Source organism: Aulonocara stuartgranti (assembly GCF_965226115.1).
Source record: "Aulonocara stuartgranti genome assembly, chromosome: 7".
Classification (NCBI taxonomy): domain Eukaryota; kingdom Metazoa; phylum Chordata; class Actinopteri; order Cichliformes; family Cichlidae; genus Aulonocara; species Aulonocara stuartgranti.
The window spans coordinates 43,362,951-43,378,726 of record NC_138945.1 but is presented as its reverse complement, the minus strand read 5'-3'; the positions used below and the strand labels follow the sequence as shown (position 1 = coordinate 43,378,726).

General features: G+C 40.2%; 1 protein-coding gene across 1 annotated transcript in view; it reads left to right on the top strand.

Annotated features, from left to right (window-relative positions):
• carmil2 (capping protein regulator and myosin 1 linker 2) overlaps window positions 1-15,776 on the top strand; it is a 63,303-nt gene that overhangs the window by 13,887 nt on the left and 33,640 nt on the right. Inside the window, exons 16-31 of the mRNA XM_082541283.1 lie at window positions 107-211; window positions 1,000-1,069; window positions 1,186-1,267; window positions 1,997-2,093; window positions 3,428-3,482; window positions 3,597-3,769; window positions 4,046-4,114; window positions 4,878-4,971; window positions 5,542-5,628; window positions 5,898-6,026; window positions 6,265-6,381; window positions 7,661-7,836; window positions 8,360-8,447; window positions 10,552-10,641; window positions 10,743-10,809; window positions 14,701-15,236. Coding sequence (XP_082397409.1) covers window positions 107-211; window positions 1,000-1,069; window positions 1,186-1,267; window positions 1,997-2,093; window positions 3,428-3,482; window positions 3,597-3,769; window positions 4,046-4,114; window positions 4,878-4,971; window positions 5,542-5,628; window positions 5,898-6,026; window positions 6,265-6,381; window positions 7,661-7,836; window positions 8,360-8,447; window positions 10,552-10,641; window positions 10,743-10,809; window positions 14,701-15,236 — 2,035 coding nt within the window. The remainder of the gene's footprint in view (window positions 1-106; window positions 212-999; window positions 1,070-1,185; window positions 1,268-1,996; window positions 2,094-3,427; window positions 3,483-3,596; window positions 3,770-4,045; window positions 4,115-4,877; window positions 4,972-5,541; window positions 5,629-5,897; window positions 6,027-6,264; window positions 6,382-7,660; window positions 7,837-8,359; window positions 8,448-10,551; window positions 10,642-10,742; window positions 10,810-14,700; window positions 15,237-15,776) is intronic.

Here is a 15,776-nt window from a genome sequence, read left to right as displayed (position 1 = left end):
CACCCTGCTGTCTTCATGAATGTTTATGTGACTACGACAAGAAATCTCTTTTCTTTCTCTCTCTCTCCCTCTGTGTGTGTGTGTGCACGTGTGTGCACGTGTATAGAAAGGTGCAGGAGGTCACGAGGAGCATTCAAGAGTTCTTTAGTCAGAGCTGTGAGCTGAAATATGTTGGGCTGTCTGCAACCAAACTACCTCCACAAGCTCTCAGGTGTGTCCACACACTGTCACATATGACACGAAAGCTCACTGTTGGCCGTGGGAACTGTGAAGTGGCTGAAAAAGTCTGGCTAAAAATGTAGTTAATTAATGAATGAAGCCCTGAAATGGGAATTAAAATGCATGTTTTTGTACTTTTATATTCTAAATCAGTCACGCGCAGTTAGTTGAGACGTTTTTTTGCACAGCCATATTTCGCCACCGCTACACCGTAGGCACTTTTCACACTGCATCTCAGAGTAATGCTAATGACCACAAAATTTCTTTGTGGGTTTTATTTTCATCGGTGTATTTTATCAGTGCTTTGCCATTGACCTTTCATTTTTGTGAATCATTACGTAACTCAATAAAAACCTGTTTGTTAGCTGTGCTTAATGACGTCAGACAGCAGGGGAAAAAACGTGACGGTTGATGTTAGTCAGCGCTGGCAACCTTAGTTGTATTTAATATGACAGCATTTTTGACTTGGTTAGAATAAAGATGAATAAAAATATAGTTTTTCCACCTCTCTTATCACAATTACTATTGTACGTACTAACCGTGAAGCATCCCATGTATCAGTAAGAGATGTTTTGAAGCGCTTTAGGTTCATATGTGTGAAAGTTTTTGTCAAACTATATCTTGTTAGGAAATACTAGGTTAAAAAAGCAACCATTGCTTACCTTCAGAGTACTACTGTCCACACTGCCAGCACATATTGTACTTTCTAAAACACAATTACAAATACTGACGAACTAGTAGTCTGTGGTTAATGAATCTATTGATATGTTTTGCAACCAGGTTATTACTGCAGGGTCTGGCAACCAACAAACGACTGTTTGGGCTGGAGTTAGACCTAAGCAGCTGCGAGGTACACACTCACATACCCTCATGCAGAAAGAATAGCTTTTTTCATTTATGATGAATGGTAGCATCCACAGTAGGAACATGTTTTAGACCAATAAATATGTGTTTGTTTATGTGTAGCTACGTTCAGCAGGAGCCCAGGTGATACAGGAACACATCTCTGAAGCCACAGCCATCAGAAGTCTGGATATCTCTGACAACAGTATGCAAAACAACTTTCTTACACACAAATCCAATTATGCCATATAAAACCTGCAAAACTCATTTCAGTACATTGAAGTTCAGGCTCACAGTCCCCACTCTAACTCATCCCAAAGGAGTTCTAACTCAGTCAAGTTCTTCCACACCAAACTGTCTCATCCATGTCTTTATGAACTTTGCTTTGTGCACTGCTGTGCAGTCGTAGTGCAACAGGAAGGGGCCATCCCCAAACTGTTCCCACAAAGTTGGGAGGATGAAATCCAAAATGTCTTGGTATGCTGAAGCATTAAGAATTCCTTTGACTCCAGAGAACACGTCCACTGCTGAGTCCACTAGCAGCACTTTGACAGGCTTGGATGCAGCTGCACGGCCATGGAAACCAACTCCATGAAGCTCTTGATGCACTTTATCAGCTAATCTGAATGCCACATAAAGTCTGTTGTGACTGACTCAACCCAAAGTTGGTGACTTCTGTGTGTGACAGTGTATCTCTGAGTTCTTTGCCTTATTTTGTCAAGTGCTTATTTTCAAAGTCAAATTATTTTTCCTCTCCAGAGTGAGAAGATTGATAGCACCCTCATAACTATAACCCTAATATGATCAACAACAATTTGACAGTTAGCTTTTTTTCACTAGATGAATAATAAGAGAATTATTAAAATACAGTAAACCCATTTACACCAGGAAGAATGAATGCTTCCACCACTTTTCCCTTGCTCTCTGACTGTAGGTTTTGAGAATGACATGGTGACCCTGGTTCTGTCAGTCGGTCGATGTCAGTCTCTTCGACATCTTGCTCTGGGGAGAAACTTTGCCATGAAATCCAGGTATGATGAAAAAGATTAAGAGGTCGCCTTACTCTACCACCACATTGTCTACTGACATCAGTTTATCACACTGACCCTTCACAATGTTTAAAATGCTTCCATATAGCAAATACAACTGATTATCTCATTTGAATGTTCATTAAAAGTAAGTGGTTATACATAATAGTAGAGTCCGCTGTGTGCAGCGGGTCATCAGAATAGAAACATAAAAATGGTGGCCATCACTTTTATAGAATAAGATTGTCAAAGACGCCAACTGAAATGCAGATGTTCACAGTTATATGTAGTTGTGCACATCAGTGGTCCACATTCACTGTCAAAATAAAAGATGCGCACAAGATAGGACGTTGCAACGCGCGTTTGCGTCCATATAAAAGGCACTGTTTTTGTCCACTAGAGTGGGATTTTCACGGCACATTCTGCACCACATCTCTGTGCGTTCATCATCTGTTTGAAGCCAGCTCACCTCCTGCAACTACTTTTCCGAGAATACGCGCTTCTTTTGTGATTCGGACTCCTTCTGACATTTCTTTGGAGGTGGAGGAACATCACAGTAATTGCTTAAGAGCTTCTTCGACATCTTTAAGAGTTCTAAACAAATGTCTGTCCTCCTCCAGAAAATCTTATGTACGCAAACACGCGTTGCAACTTCTTATCTGGTGCGCGTCTTTTATTTTGACAGCGAATGCGCACCTGCGGACCATTTATGTGCACCTCTGGTTATATGTTTTTAAACTGAGTAACTGAATTCAATTAAACAACCTTTGCATGATATAAAATTTGTATTGCACACAAAGTATAGTAATAGTAATGTAAAAAAAACCAGAAACTGCAACATCAGTAACTGTAAAGCTGCACTTTCAGAATCTGTAACATCATCGCTCAGTATTAATGCAGCAAACTGATGCATGATTTGGACAATATGGTAACATCATTTCTGTGGTAGAACATAGACATAGGTCAGAATATTTCCAGGTCAAACACACATTTGACCTATTTATCATAATCCAAGCATTTATCGGCATTTATGTTCCTGCCTCTAGCTATATTGGTCCTAGATTCATAAGCTGAGTTTCTCTTTTCCATAGACACCAGGTGTTGTTACAAGGTACACAAAGAACTATCACTTTCTGCCACCCGTTTGGCTCAACAACGTGCCACTGCTAATTAAATCTTTCAGATCACAATATTTATTTCAAAGTCGGTGCTATTTGTAAACTAGTCAGCCTGTAGTTTAAAGAATGTAAATCAGTAAATGTATTTTCTCCTCGTTCTTAAGTTTTTTCTCTTCTTTCTCCCTTCATTTCATGTCTGCCTACTTTGCTATCGACCAGAGCGCTCACTGACGTTCTTCAACGTATAGCTCAGCTAATCCAGGATGAAGAGTGTGTGAGTGAAACCTTCAGTGTACTTTAATGTAATTCAGTATCCCTGCACTGGATGTCCAGCCTGTCAGATGTGTTACCCTGCCTGTGACCCTGAAATTGAAATCTGTGTTTGCAGCCCTTGCAGTCTTTATCAGTGTCTGACTCCAAGCTGAAGACTGGGATGCACATTCTGCTGAGTGCTTTGGGTGGTCATGCAGCTCTGGTTGAACTTGACATTAGTGGAAACTTTATCGGAGATACAGGAGCTAAAATGCTGTCCAAAGCCCTGATGAGTAATACCAGCCTGAGGTGCACATGTAAACACACACACACACACACACACACACACACACACACACACACACACACACACACACACACACACACACACACACACTCTCTCCCTCTCTCTCTCTCTCTCTCTCTCTCTCTCTCTTTTAAGAATGTTTGTAATTAATAAATGTTCTAATCCAAAGAGCTAATTAGTGAATTAAAGATCATCCTTTCAGAGGCAGAGAAAGTATGAAATATCAGTGGAAGGCAGAGCTGTATTTCCTCAAACTGACTGATCTCTCTTTTTTTAAGGACTTTAACATGGGACAGAAACAGTGTGACTGCTAGAGGTTTCCAGGATGTAGCAGATGCCTTGGAGAGGTCATGGACACACACACACACACACACACACACACACACACACACACACACACACACACACACACACACACACTTGTTAAATGACAGCGTCCAGGTAAATGTCAAAAAACGCTTTGCTGGCTTTTACCAGAAAAAATGTTTTTTAAAATATACAATTCCTTTGAAACACCGGCTGCTTTTTCACTCGTGTTTAGTCCAGTCCTTATAGCTGACAAATTTCAAAGGAATGTTTTGTGTGTTCACTTGTTTATTTGATTCCTAAGCTGCTTAAGACTGATCTATGGATCTTTCAAACATAAAAATGGCACCTAACCCAAGGAATGAACCAGTAACATGTCTACATATAATAGACAACTTATCAAAGAACCATTTAAATCATATATTTATGCAACAGAACAAAAAGCAGCCGATATCCGCAAAAGAGCTTTGTAATGTCTTTCAAGATGCTTTGAGAACTATTCCTGAGGACTATTTAGAAAAATTATATGAGAGAATGTAGGCTGTGTTGAAGAATAAAGGTGGTCATATCATAGAAAGGCAAGTCCCAATAAATTGCTGCACCTAGTTCCCATTTTCCTATTAAATATTTTTAAAAGAAAGACAGACTCAATATGGGTGACGGTGCAGTAGTCAGCTCTGGTACTTCATAGCAAGAAGGACCTGGGTTTGAATCCAGTCTGATGCTCTGTGTGGAGTTTGCATGTTCTCCCTGTGCACCGTTAAACAGATCCATAATTTGATGTTAGGTTTCTTTGTTATGCAGGAACTTCACTCTGCAGCACATGTCTCTTCCCCTTGCCGATATCACACCGAGTTACCGTAGCAACCCTGACAGAACAAAAGAGGCCCTGCACAAGGTCAGTGTGTTTAGCAGGTTGTTATTTAAGATTGTATGCGTTTTATGCGTTTAGGGCAAGGGTCAATTAATTTTTACATCACAGTTGAAGTTCATGTTTTCTCTTGTTTTCTATTGCTGTGTTTTTTTGGACATCAGAGAACTGAGACAGCAAATGCAGCCAGCATACACATCTAACAGATTCATTGTAGTCTATGTAGCGATACAGTCCAAATTTATATTATACACTGAACAAAAATATAAATGCAACACTTTTGTTTTTGCTCCCATTCCCCATGGGATGGACGTAGAGACCTAAAATTCATTCCAGATACACAATATAACCATCCCTCCCAAACAGTGGTCACAAATCAGTCCAAATGTGTGGTAGTGGGCACATCTGCTATATTGAGATAATCCATCCCACCTCACAGGTGTGCCACATCAGGATGCTGATCTGACATCATGAGTAGTGCACAGGTGTACCTCAGACTGCCCGTGTATATAGTAATATATATTAATTGTTGTTTGGAAAGGCTTCTTCTTTTTCCGGACGTCAGCTGCGTGTCTTTGTTTGTGTGTGTGTGTTCAGATTCAGCAGCATTTAGACAGAAACAACCAGAGACAGTCTGACAGCATAGAACTTCGACAAGTCTTTAGAACTCAACAGTCTGAAAAGGTAAGCCAGTAAAAATACAAGATATTAATTTATGTAACTGCAACATCATTTATTCAACTAGTAAATTTATATAACTAGTAATAGTTGCTGCTCAACCACAAATGATTTTCCTTACAAATGTGGCTCATTTTAAGGGGAATTAAACAGGCTTCACAGCTTAATTACCAAGAAACATTGTTACAACAAAGAAATAATTGACCAAATGAAAATTACCTTACTCTTTGTACCAGGTCATATTAATCTTATGTGTATGTTGTCCACCGTTTTAGCTCGTCCATGGAATGTGTCGCCAGTTAGAGAGCAGCCTTCAACGTTTAAGCCACTGTAGCATTCAAGAGGACCAAGCTGATGTCCTCAAAGCGCACGAGGTGCTGCAACATGCCAGGGACTCTTTAAAGGTACATGCTTCAAATTTAATTTTGGATATTTAAGCATATTTATGTATGTTTTGATTGTTTTCCCCTTACCTTTGCAAATACAGGGGGACAGAAGATACAAAAAACCTCTTTTAAATGAAGTGAATGCTTTTTGAATGAAGTCAAGCATTAGCCTATAACAATATCCTCACTGAAGTGACCAGGGATTGTAAATGATGCTGTATGCCACCTAATATTTCTTTTGGTATTATTTGTGTAGCTGCTGCCGTCGCTATATGAGGTAGGCAGGAAGTGCGCCTCCGATGGAGACTTTGTGAACAGCATTCTTACTGACACGGCTACTGCACTGACCAATGAGTTCACTAGGAGCATACAGGTAAACGTTTAGAAAGCACTCACTGTGTGCACACGCGTACACACACACGTTCAAGAAATATGAGAATCCATGTCCAACTTCAACTTCAGCAACAACAACGAGCACACACAGGTAGCCCAAATCAAACATGAATAAATTCTTGAAAAAAGGCTTGGCTTGCAAATAACTTGGGGGTGTCTTCATCTACAGAACACAGTGTAGTTCAAAGTATCTGAGAATCCCCAGAAAGCTTAGTTAATATAGACTGAGGCAAAATAGAGTAGAGCCATAGTCTGAGCAATCAAAAAATGAATTTATTTTGGAATGGACGCTGTTTTTTCAGCTAGCTACATAATTTGTCTGCTAAAGTAAAAAAAAAAAAAGCAAAAATAATAGCTGTTTTAACCCTTGTTGTCTATATTATTTCCAATTAAGTTAAGGGTGTTAATGACGTTTGAAAATTCTGTCTTTAATTTAAAAAAAAAAACTCATACATGTATTTATGTGCATATATATTTTAAAAAGAAAATAAAAAAAAAAATAGACAAAAAAGTGTGCAAAAAGTGATCAGAAATGAAAATTATGTAACATAATACCATGTTCGAACTATTACTGTAAGTTCTTAAGGCTATTTGGGAGTTTAGTCTGAAGCCAAACGGTAGCATTTGAAGCAATTTCTCATCACACCTCACATTTCTCTCAGATGATGGTGGTTAATTGACTTTGCAAGATTTGCAATGACCCCACTTGTCACAACATGCAACCTTGTTAGTGTGAACGTCATCAACAACAGGAGCACTCTTGGGTGACGGTGGTGAAGATGTGATGCGCAGTGATGGGCGCCCCCCTTTGTGAATTCAAAGGATCAGGCTAACGTCTGTCTGGAAGCTCTTTTGTTTCAGTGGCTTTTGGACACCAAGTAGTTTACAGTCAGGGTGTTAAATGCATTGACAACACCAAGCGTTACAGTTTTGAGTTTAATTCCGGATGTGACATGTATGTGACAACGATATTTGACAAATGTCATCTATATCAAACTGTTTTAGAAACGTTGCCAGACTAGGTTATATGTGACATGTTATTTAACGATTAGAATTGTTGAATGAGTTTAAATTTACCTTTGGTAAGAGAGAGCTGGGGTTTTAAAATTAGTTAGCTGCCTAGGTGTGCTGCCATTTTGGAAATGATGTCATGGGTGCTTGCCAGGTCAAGCTTGGTCTTGAGGGAAGATTGTTTAATGCTGTTTCATCTTCAGATGCCCAGTCTTGTCCTTACTGAAGTCCTAGTCTCTGTGTTCCAGGAGCTGTCTCAAGGCCTGATGAGACACGCTGATGCTTTGTACCCACGGGTGGTCCAGCGGTCTAGTGTGTGTGAGTGTCTTTCAGAGTGTGTCTCCAAAAGAAGCACACAGACACACATATTCATAAGAAGCACTCTGGTGGAGAGCACAGGGCACATCATCAACAACAGACTGCAGTAAGGACATTTCCACAGAGCAGTGGTTAACATTTAGTAAATGTTTTTAATGAGATCCCTTGTGAGTTAGTACCTATCAGTACCTATGACATATCAGTAAAGTCAATGCACATCATATCAGGATCAGAGATATTGTAGGAGGGCCCTATTTGATGAGTTAAATAAAGATTATTTAGTGTGATGGTTCCATGCTCAGTGTATACATTCTAAACATTATAGACTGAAATGTACACGTCTTTGTCTTTTTTCAAAGTTAAATAAATAAATGCCTGATAGGTATGAACCCTTAGTTTTAGAACTTGTATTAACAATAGGAAACTAATCTACAATACACTGTGAAAGCATCTTTGTTTTAGTATCTCTGTTTAGACAGAACAAATAACATAAACTGTAAAAGACACAGTCTAGTTAGGTAGAGTTGCAGACATTTGTGACTGTAAATCTCTGGCACAGTCATTGCCTCTTTTATACCATGTCCTCATAAATGAAGTTGTTCCTTATTTCCTCTGTTGTGTTATTAAAGTGAACTGAAGAAAACACTGACTGTCACTCTGGCTGAAAGCATTGTGCAGCAGGTGCTACAGGATCTAAAAGTGGCACAGGACAAAATAGTAAGTGCATGTGTGTGTGTGTGTGTGTGTGTGTGTGTGTGTGTGTGTGTGTGTGTGTGAATACTACACACTCACAATCAGCCAAACCATTGAAACCAGGTATAATAATGAAGGTCATCTTGTTACAGTACATGTTCTGCTGGGAAACCTAGAGTACCTTTACTCATAAAGATGCTGCTTTAACACAGTGGTTCCCAAACTTTTTTTGCTAGGCCCCCCTTTGTTTTACAAGAAAATCTTTGCGGACAGTACAGCACGAGCTCCTGATGCAGGGCTGTCCAAATTCTGCCGGGGATACCTACCTTGGCACCACCGTCGTGCAGGTGAAGCCAAAGGCAAGATATGCGTCATCATATTTTCTAGTCTTTGGCTTGGAAGGAAGTTGGTTTGGAAGCATATTTGGCGATGCTTCATCTCCTGCTATGCGTTTGTGTTGGAGCCCCATCAAAAACCTGTCCATCATGCTAGCAGTGTCCAAGCATTCTTTTTTTTATATCCATACTGCGCCCCCTCTGAGCTCTATAAGCCTCGACATCCACGGACCCCACTCTGTGATTTTACTTGTCCTACTACTTCATTTGCTCTGAGAGTTTAGAAGTCTGTTCTGGAAGTATGGTGACATTTCACACAATGCATCTAATTCAGTGCTTAATCCTAATAGCAGTCTATATCACATAAGAAATAGCAATATAATTAATTTTATCTTCAGGTTACCTTTATCTAAACTGGTTCAAAACATACTTAGAAAACAGGAAATACTTTGTATCAATAGGTAACTTCACATCTGAGCAGACAAGTATCACATGTGGAGTTCCCCAAGGTTCCATCTTGGGACCCTTTCTGTTTAACATTTACATGCTCCCACTGGCACAGATTATAAAGAACAACAAAATAAACTACCACAGCTATGCAGATGACACACAAATATATATCACAATGTCACCAGGAGACCGAGGCCCTGTACAGGCTCTTGGTAAATGCATTGAGGAAATTAATGACTGGTTGTGCCACAATTTTCTTCAGCTAAACAAAAACAAAACTGAGGTAATAGTCTTTGGCGCCAAAGAAAAACGATTACAGGTCACCAGAGAACTTCAATCTATACATCTAAAAACCACAAACCAGGCGAGAAATTTGGGTGTAGTGATGGATGCAGACCTAAACTTAGAAAAACACATTAAGACAATAACAAAGTCAGCTTTCTATCACCTCAAGAATATTTCAAGGATAAAAGATCTGATGTCTCAACAGGACCTGGAAAAACTAGTCCATGCATTCATCTTTAGCAGGCTTGATTACTGTAACAGCATCTTTACAGGTCTACCTAAAAAATCAGTCAGACAACTACAGCTCATTCAGAACTCTGCTGCTCGAGTCCTCACTAAGACCAAAAAAGTGGACCACATCAGTCCAGCTCTGAGGTCTTTACACTGGCTGCCTGTCCGTCAGAGGATAGACTTTAAAGTTCTGATGCTGGCCTATAAAGCTCTGAATGGTTTAGGACCAAAATACATCAGTGACCCCCTGACCCAGTATGAACCTTCCAGATCCCTCAGGTCATCTGGATCTGGTCTTTTATCAGTTCCCAGAGTCAGAACCAGACACGGAGAAGCTGCATTCAGCTTTTATGCTCCTTATATCTGGAACAAACTCCCAGAAAGCCTCAGATCAGCTGAAACACTCAGTTTATTTAAATCCAGGTTGAAGACTCACCTGTTCTCAGCTGCATTTGAATAAAGCACTAAATCCACACTTTTAAGCTTAAATTTCAAAACTTACATTTAACTACTGATTTTATCTACTGTTCTGATTTTATCTGTTTTGATTTTATATACTGTTTTGTTTGTTTGTTAATTAGTTTGTTTGTTTGCTTGTTTTAATCTATTTTAAATCATGCTTTTTATTTGTTTTTGTTTCTAATGTCTCTGTAAAGCACTTTGAATCACCTTGTTGTTGAATTGTGCTATACAAATAAACTTGCCTTGCCTTGCCTTGCCTTGCCTTCAGTAGAATGAGAAAACCTTCTTAAGCATTGTACTGCACTGTATGCAAATATCTTTGGTATACGCAATCATGGGGATAATTGTTTTCTTGTATTATTCAGGATTGTCTTATAAAAGAAAATACATGCAATACCCAGAGACTCAACATCCCAGAACTCAAAGTGGTTGAGAGTGACTTCCCAACTGATGACGTTAGTAACACACACCTATCTATCCATCCACTCTTTTTTTTAATCTAATTGTTTAATTTTCTGATTTTTCCTAATATTTTATTCTATTCTCTCCATCACAGTACAGTCCAGCAATTTGGAGAAATAGTTTTTACTCTAAGAGCCTGAGACCCGCCTGTTCAATTAAAAGTAAGTGAAAATTATTGTGTAATCCAGTCTCTGAATCTGGATTCTGCTCACTTCAACTCATTCAGTGTACATGTGGAGGTAACTGCAAGAACCATCAAAAGAATCCAAATCTAATTTAGAGTCATTTGTACTTAACTTCTATATTTGTCCAGTCACTCACTGCTGTTTCCAAACAGGTAGAGCAAAAACAGTTATTCTAACCACAATCAAAATAAAATACATTTTTTACAGTGTAAAAAATCATATTAAATATAGATAAAAAAATAATTAGTGTCTTTACATGATCTGGTTTTGCTCAAATCATAGTCTACTTTCTGTAATCTCATGCAGTCTTCTTATATTCTGTTTCAGTATAATCAGAATGTCTACTATCAATTATTATCATATATAGAGAGCACTGTGCAAAAGTCTTGACTACCCACTCATTTTATAACATTTCATTAGAAAAAAGGGATATAGGTGCAGTGATTTATTGAAGCATACATGGAAATACAATTTATGGGGGGGGGGGGGAGACAACAAGCTTGAAAGTCAGTTACTGGTATGATAGTTACCAGTATGAATTACTGGTATCACCTATATTCTTCAACCCAGCCTGAACTCTGCAGCAGCTTTCTTGTAATTTCTTAAGTAGTCTTCAGGAATAGTTCTCTAAGCACCTTGAAGGACATTACAAAGCTCTTCACTGGATGGAGGCTTCCTTTTGTTCCATTCTCTATCAAGATGAACGCACATTGCTTCAATAACGCTGAGGGCGGGGCTCTGGGGAGGCCCATCTATGACTGATGCTGTTCCACTGTGGCCTTTTTCTATCTAAGTATGGGTTTATTGCAGTGACAGTCTGTTTGGAATCATTGTTTTGCAGAAGTCGCATCCCAATCTGATGCTTTACAGATAGTATTATCTACTTTTCAAGATTCCCAACACCAGAGTTTGAGGCTCAAACGTAGCCCTAAACCCTGACCTCCTCCAAACATGCTGATGACCATTTGAGATAAAACTTTCCATTTGGATTCATCACTCCATAAGACCTGTTGCCACTGATTTTCATTGCAGTTCTTCCTTCCTCTGAAAATGGTTAGGTACAAAGACTGGACTGAAATTGAGTAAAAAAAAACACACAGCCAATGTCCAAACTTTCAGAAAGCCTGGACGACCTGTGTTCAAACCACAAGCAAAATATAAAACCATTAGCATAGTACTATATATACAGTGCCTGTGGATAAGCTCCCCAATGTGTGTGGCTTTGCTTTCGGGTCCTCCCAGTTTTCTTTATTTATATTCAAACCCCCTGCAGCTTCCTGCTGAAAAACTACTCAAAGGGAGAAAATCCTTAAGGCCTAGGGCACTTCCTGAACTGCAAACAACAGAGGGTCTAAACAGCGATCCCAGTTGCATCCGTTCTTGTGAATGGACTTACAAATCAGAGACTTTATTCAGCGCTCCACCAACCTGCCAGTCTGAGGGTGGTAGACGCTGTTCCGAACAGATTTAATGGGCAGTACTTCAGACTGACCATTAATGGTAACGGGCACTTTCGGAATGACTGGCTGGTTCAGGATGCCCCGTGGTTTGCCCAGAGTCAGTGTCAGACCACCTTGCATCACCACTAAGCCCAGCACAGACATCGCAATTCTTTACTGGTTATGAATGCACCCCTGCACGCTTCCCCATTAATCTGTTTCCAAAATTAAGAGGTGCATCCACAGCCTGCAGTCTATATGTTTTGCCCCTGTATTAATTAATTTCCACAGGGACTATAGGATATTTATGAGTGTCCCCAATTAAACACCTAATCTCCACACACTCCGATTACTGCAATGCCCCCGGGTGAACCAGGGTTTGGTGGGCCAGAGTACACCATAGCTGGGCGTGCACTGACACACTGTAAGTCTCTCCTGGACTAAGGAAGGGCCTGGTAACGTGGAACACTTTTTGCACCACCATCAGTGGGCACTCTCAGTGTCCCGGCCACCGACACCTCCAGCACCCCCTCCATGGAGGTGCATCTAATTTATGTGATGACTCCTTCCAAGCACTTTGCAACCTGTTCTCTATTGTGTGCCTTTTCACTTGTTTCTTATTTATTCCTGCTGTTTTACTATTTATATCTAATTCCTGCACAACTGGTCTGGAGCATCCACACTTTCATTGTACATGTACAATGACAATAAAGGGCTATTCTATTCTATTCTATTCTATTCTATTCTATTCTATGCTATTCTAATGGTATCACAGCCATATTCTGTATAAAGGTAATCTGGTGACAAACTGCCCAGTATTACATCTGAGCTCATGTACATGTATCATCCTGTATTCTTCATATATGCTGTGCCATGCTGAACTATTCTGTGGCAGACATGCAGCACTGTTTGGTTAATTGGAGCATAGCCTGTTTACTTTCACACCAGTGACTCTTACCACAGGAGAGATCAGATGGAGAGAAGATGGAGGAGAGGACGATTTGCATTCTTGAATTTATTTATCTATGCAGCAGGGACAACACATATTAAAATTGCTGCGTTTAAATAAAACACGACTGATACCATAGAATATTAATAACCACTAATTTGCAGACCTTGTCCCTGGTTAGATTTTTAAGACACAACCTAACAATACAAATACAGAAACCAGTAGAGTAACTAACACAAAAATTATAGAACAACATCAACCAATACAGATGCAAACTTCAAAGAACAACAGTTAAGAAGGACAGTAGACTCATTTCAGTGGTCACAGATTTCCCTTTGTTTAAGTCATAATTTTGCCTTTGGATTAAAAACTATAAAATCAGTCAATGTTTTCATTTCTGGTGCTAGAATGCTTCAAATCTGTGGACCTTTATCTGTAAAAGAGGCCCAACCAAATATTTTCTTTACATTTAGGTGTTTTATAATTACCATTATCAGTTACTCTTGTTGGAAACTAAATGATGAGGGAAGAAAGTAGAAAACAGTGGGGTGAGTTAGGATATTTCAGCTCACAATGACACAATCCATTGTCCTGTAGCTTGATAGTTTTGAAAGTTTTGTTCTTTTGTTCTTAGCAAAAGCTATGAACTCCATATATATAATAGGGTTAAAGCTGTATTAAGGTGTGGGATTCTGATTTTACTGTAATATACAGAAATGAACGCGGAATTCTTAGATTTTTCTCTGGAGTTCATAACTCTTGCGGGTTAGTGACCTACCAGCCAATCAGATAACAGTATTCCTTGTTGCTGTATTAATTTTTTCCCCCACCTTACTGTATGTCAGTATGTTAGAAGCATTCGCCTGTCAATATAGTCCATCATAGGATAATCATCAACCGTATTTCCTACCTGTTGGCTGGTGTCAGAATCATCCCGTGGAGGAGCGGTGACCATCTTCAACCAAAATGCTTGTTTTTAATTTTTAAGAAACACGTCCTGTCAATCATTAGTCTCCGCCCGCCCCTCCCCCTTGATACACGCACACAACACAAAATCAGGGTAAAAAGTCTAAAAGTGAAAAAAAAAAAGAACTGCAAATGAAAAAAGGGTTGAAACTGAAACTGAAAAAATTAATTTGAAGCAGGTGAAAAATTAAAACTGCAAAAAAAAAAAAAAATGCATGAAAGCAACCCATTCAATTCAATTAATTCATTTTTTTAAACTTTTTTTTTTTCATTTTTTTTAAGTAGCAAAAGTTAGAATTTCAGTTTCAAATCACTTTTTCGACTGAATAAAACTTTTGAGTGTTTTTTTGTTTGTTTTTCTCAATGCTGCCTAGATATTCCCATGCACACACAGTACATTCCAGCAAATGCTTGTTTATCCCGTGGTCTGGAGACTCAGTCTTTTTAGCCTTTTCTCTTTCATCATCTCATTTTGAATGTCGTTTTTCATCACTTGCTTTATTTCATTCTCAGGTCTCCTGGATGCGGACTGGGAGCAGCAGATCAGGGACAGAGGAGCAGAGAGAGAGTGGGGAGGAGCTGCTGGAGAGAAAGACGGAGGAGGAAGGTGTGGCCTGCCTTGGTTACCAACAGCAACATCCCTGTCACTCACAGCCTCAAGCCCCACCCTTTCCCCTTCTACTTCCCCGTCCCCCTCCCCCCCAGGACAGAGGGGGAGTAGGCGGAGGGAGGGGGAGGTGGTAGCAGCGGATGCTGCAGAAGCAGTATCAGGAGCGAGAGGAGCATCGTTCATTCCTCTTCCCAGTCTCCCCCTCTTTTACTCCTCCGCTCAAGCTCCAACGGAGGAGGCAGCTGGCTGCGGAGGCTTACACAGGCGAGAGGCTCCCTTCCCTGGCTGCTGCCCCAGCCCGGGCCCCTTCCCCAGATCTGGATACACTGTTTCTCCCATGGAGCCTCTACCCACCCAGGGACAGACTCTAAGGCACTACACTGCCTCCCGACCAAGGCCACGACGCACACATACGCAACCCCCTTCCTCCAGGCCTCAGGTAAGAACACACATGCCAAAGACAGCGCAGACAAGCACGCACGCACACACATACTGTGAGGATGCATACAGAGCCATACATATAGAAGAATTTCAATGCAGAACGGACCCTTTTTTATTTACACATAGGCTGCGTACAGTGCATGGGCTTTATGAGGGCCTGGAATGTATGGTCATAAATTACAGCCACAGTAGAAAATAACCGTAACAGGATGCAGGAGCAGAAAGGTGAGAATTAGCAGGAAAGAAGGAGGATAGGGAGAAGGAGGGGGAATCTGTCTATCTGTGTAGCTAGCTATCTGTCTGTCTATCTGTCTGTCTGTCTGTCTGTCTATCTGTCTGTCTGTCTGTCTGTCTAGCGCTTATGCTTGTAATTTCTGTTTCTTGTAGTAATAATGGTAGCCATCTTTATCTTTGCATTCTCTCCCCCCACGTAGTTGTGCACAGTGTGTGTGGGAGAACAGGCCCATAGGTTTTGGGAGTGGTGTTCCCTGGGTTGTTCCCAATGCTCTCTCTCTCTCTCTCTCTCTCTCTCTCTCTC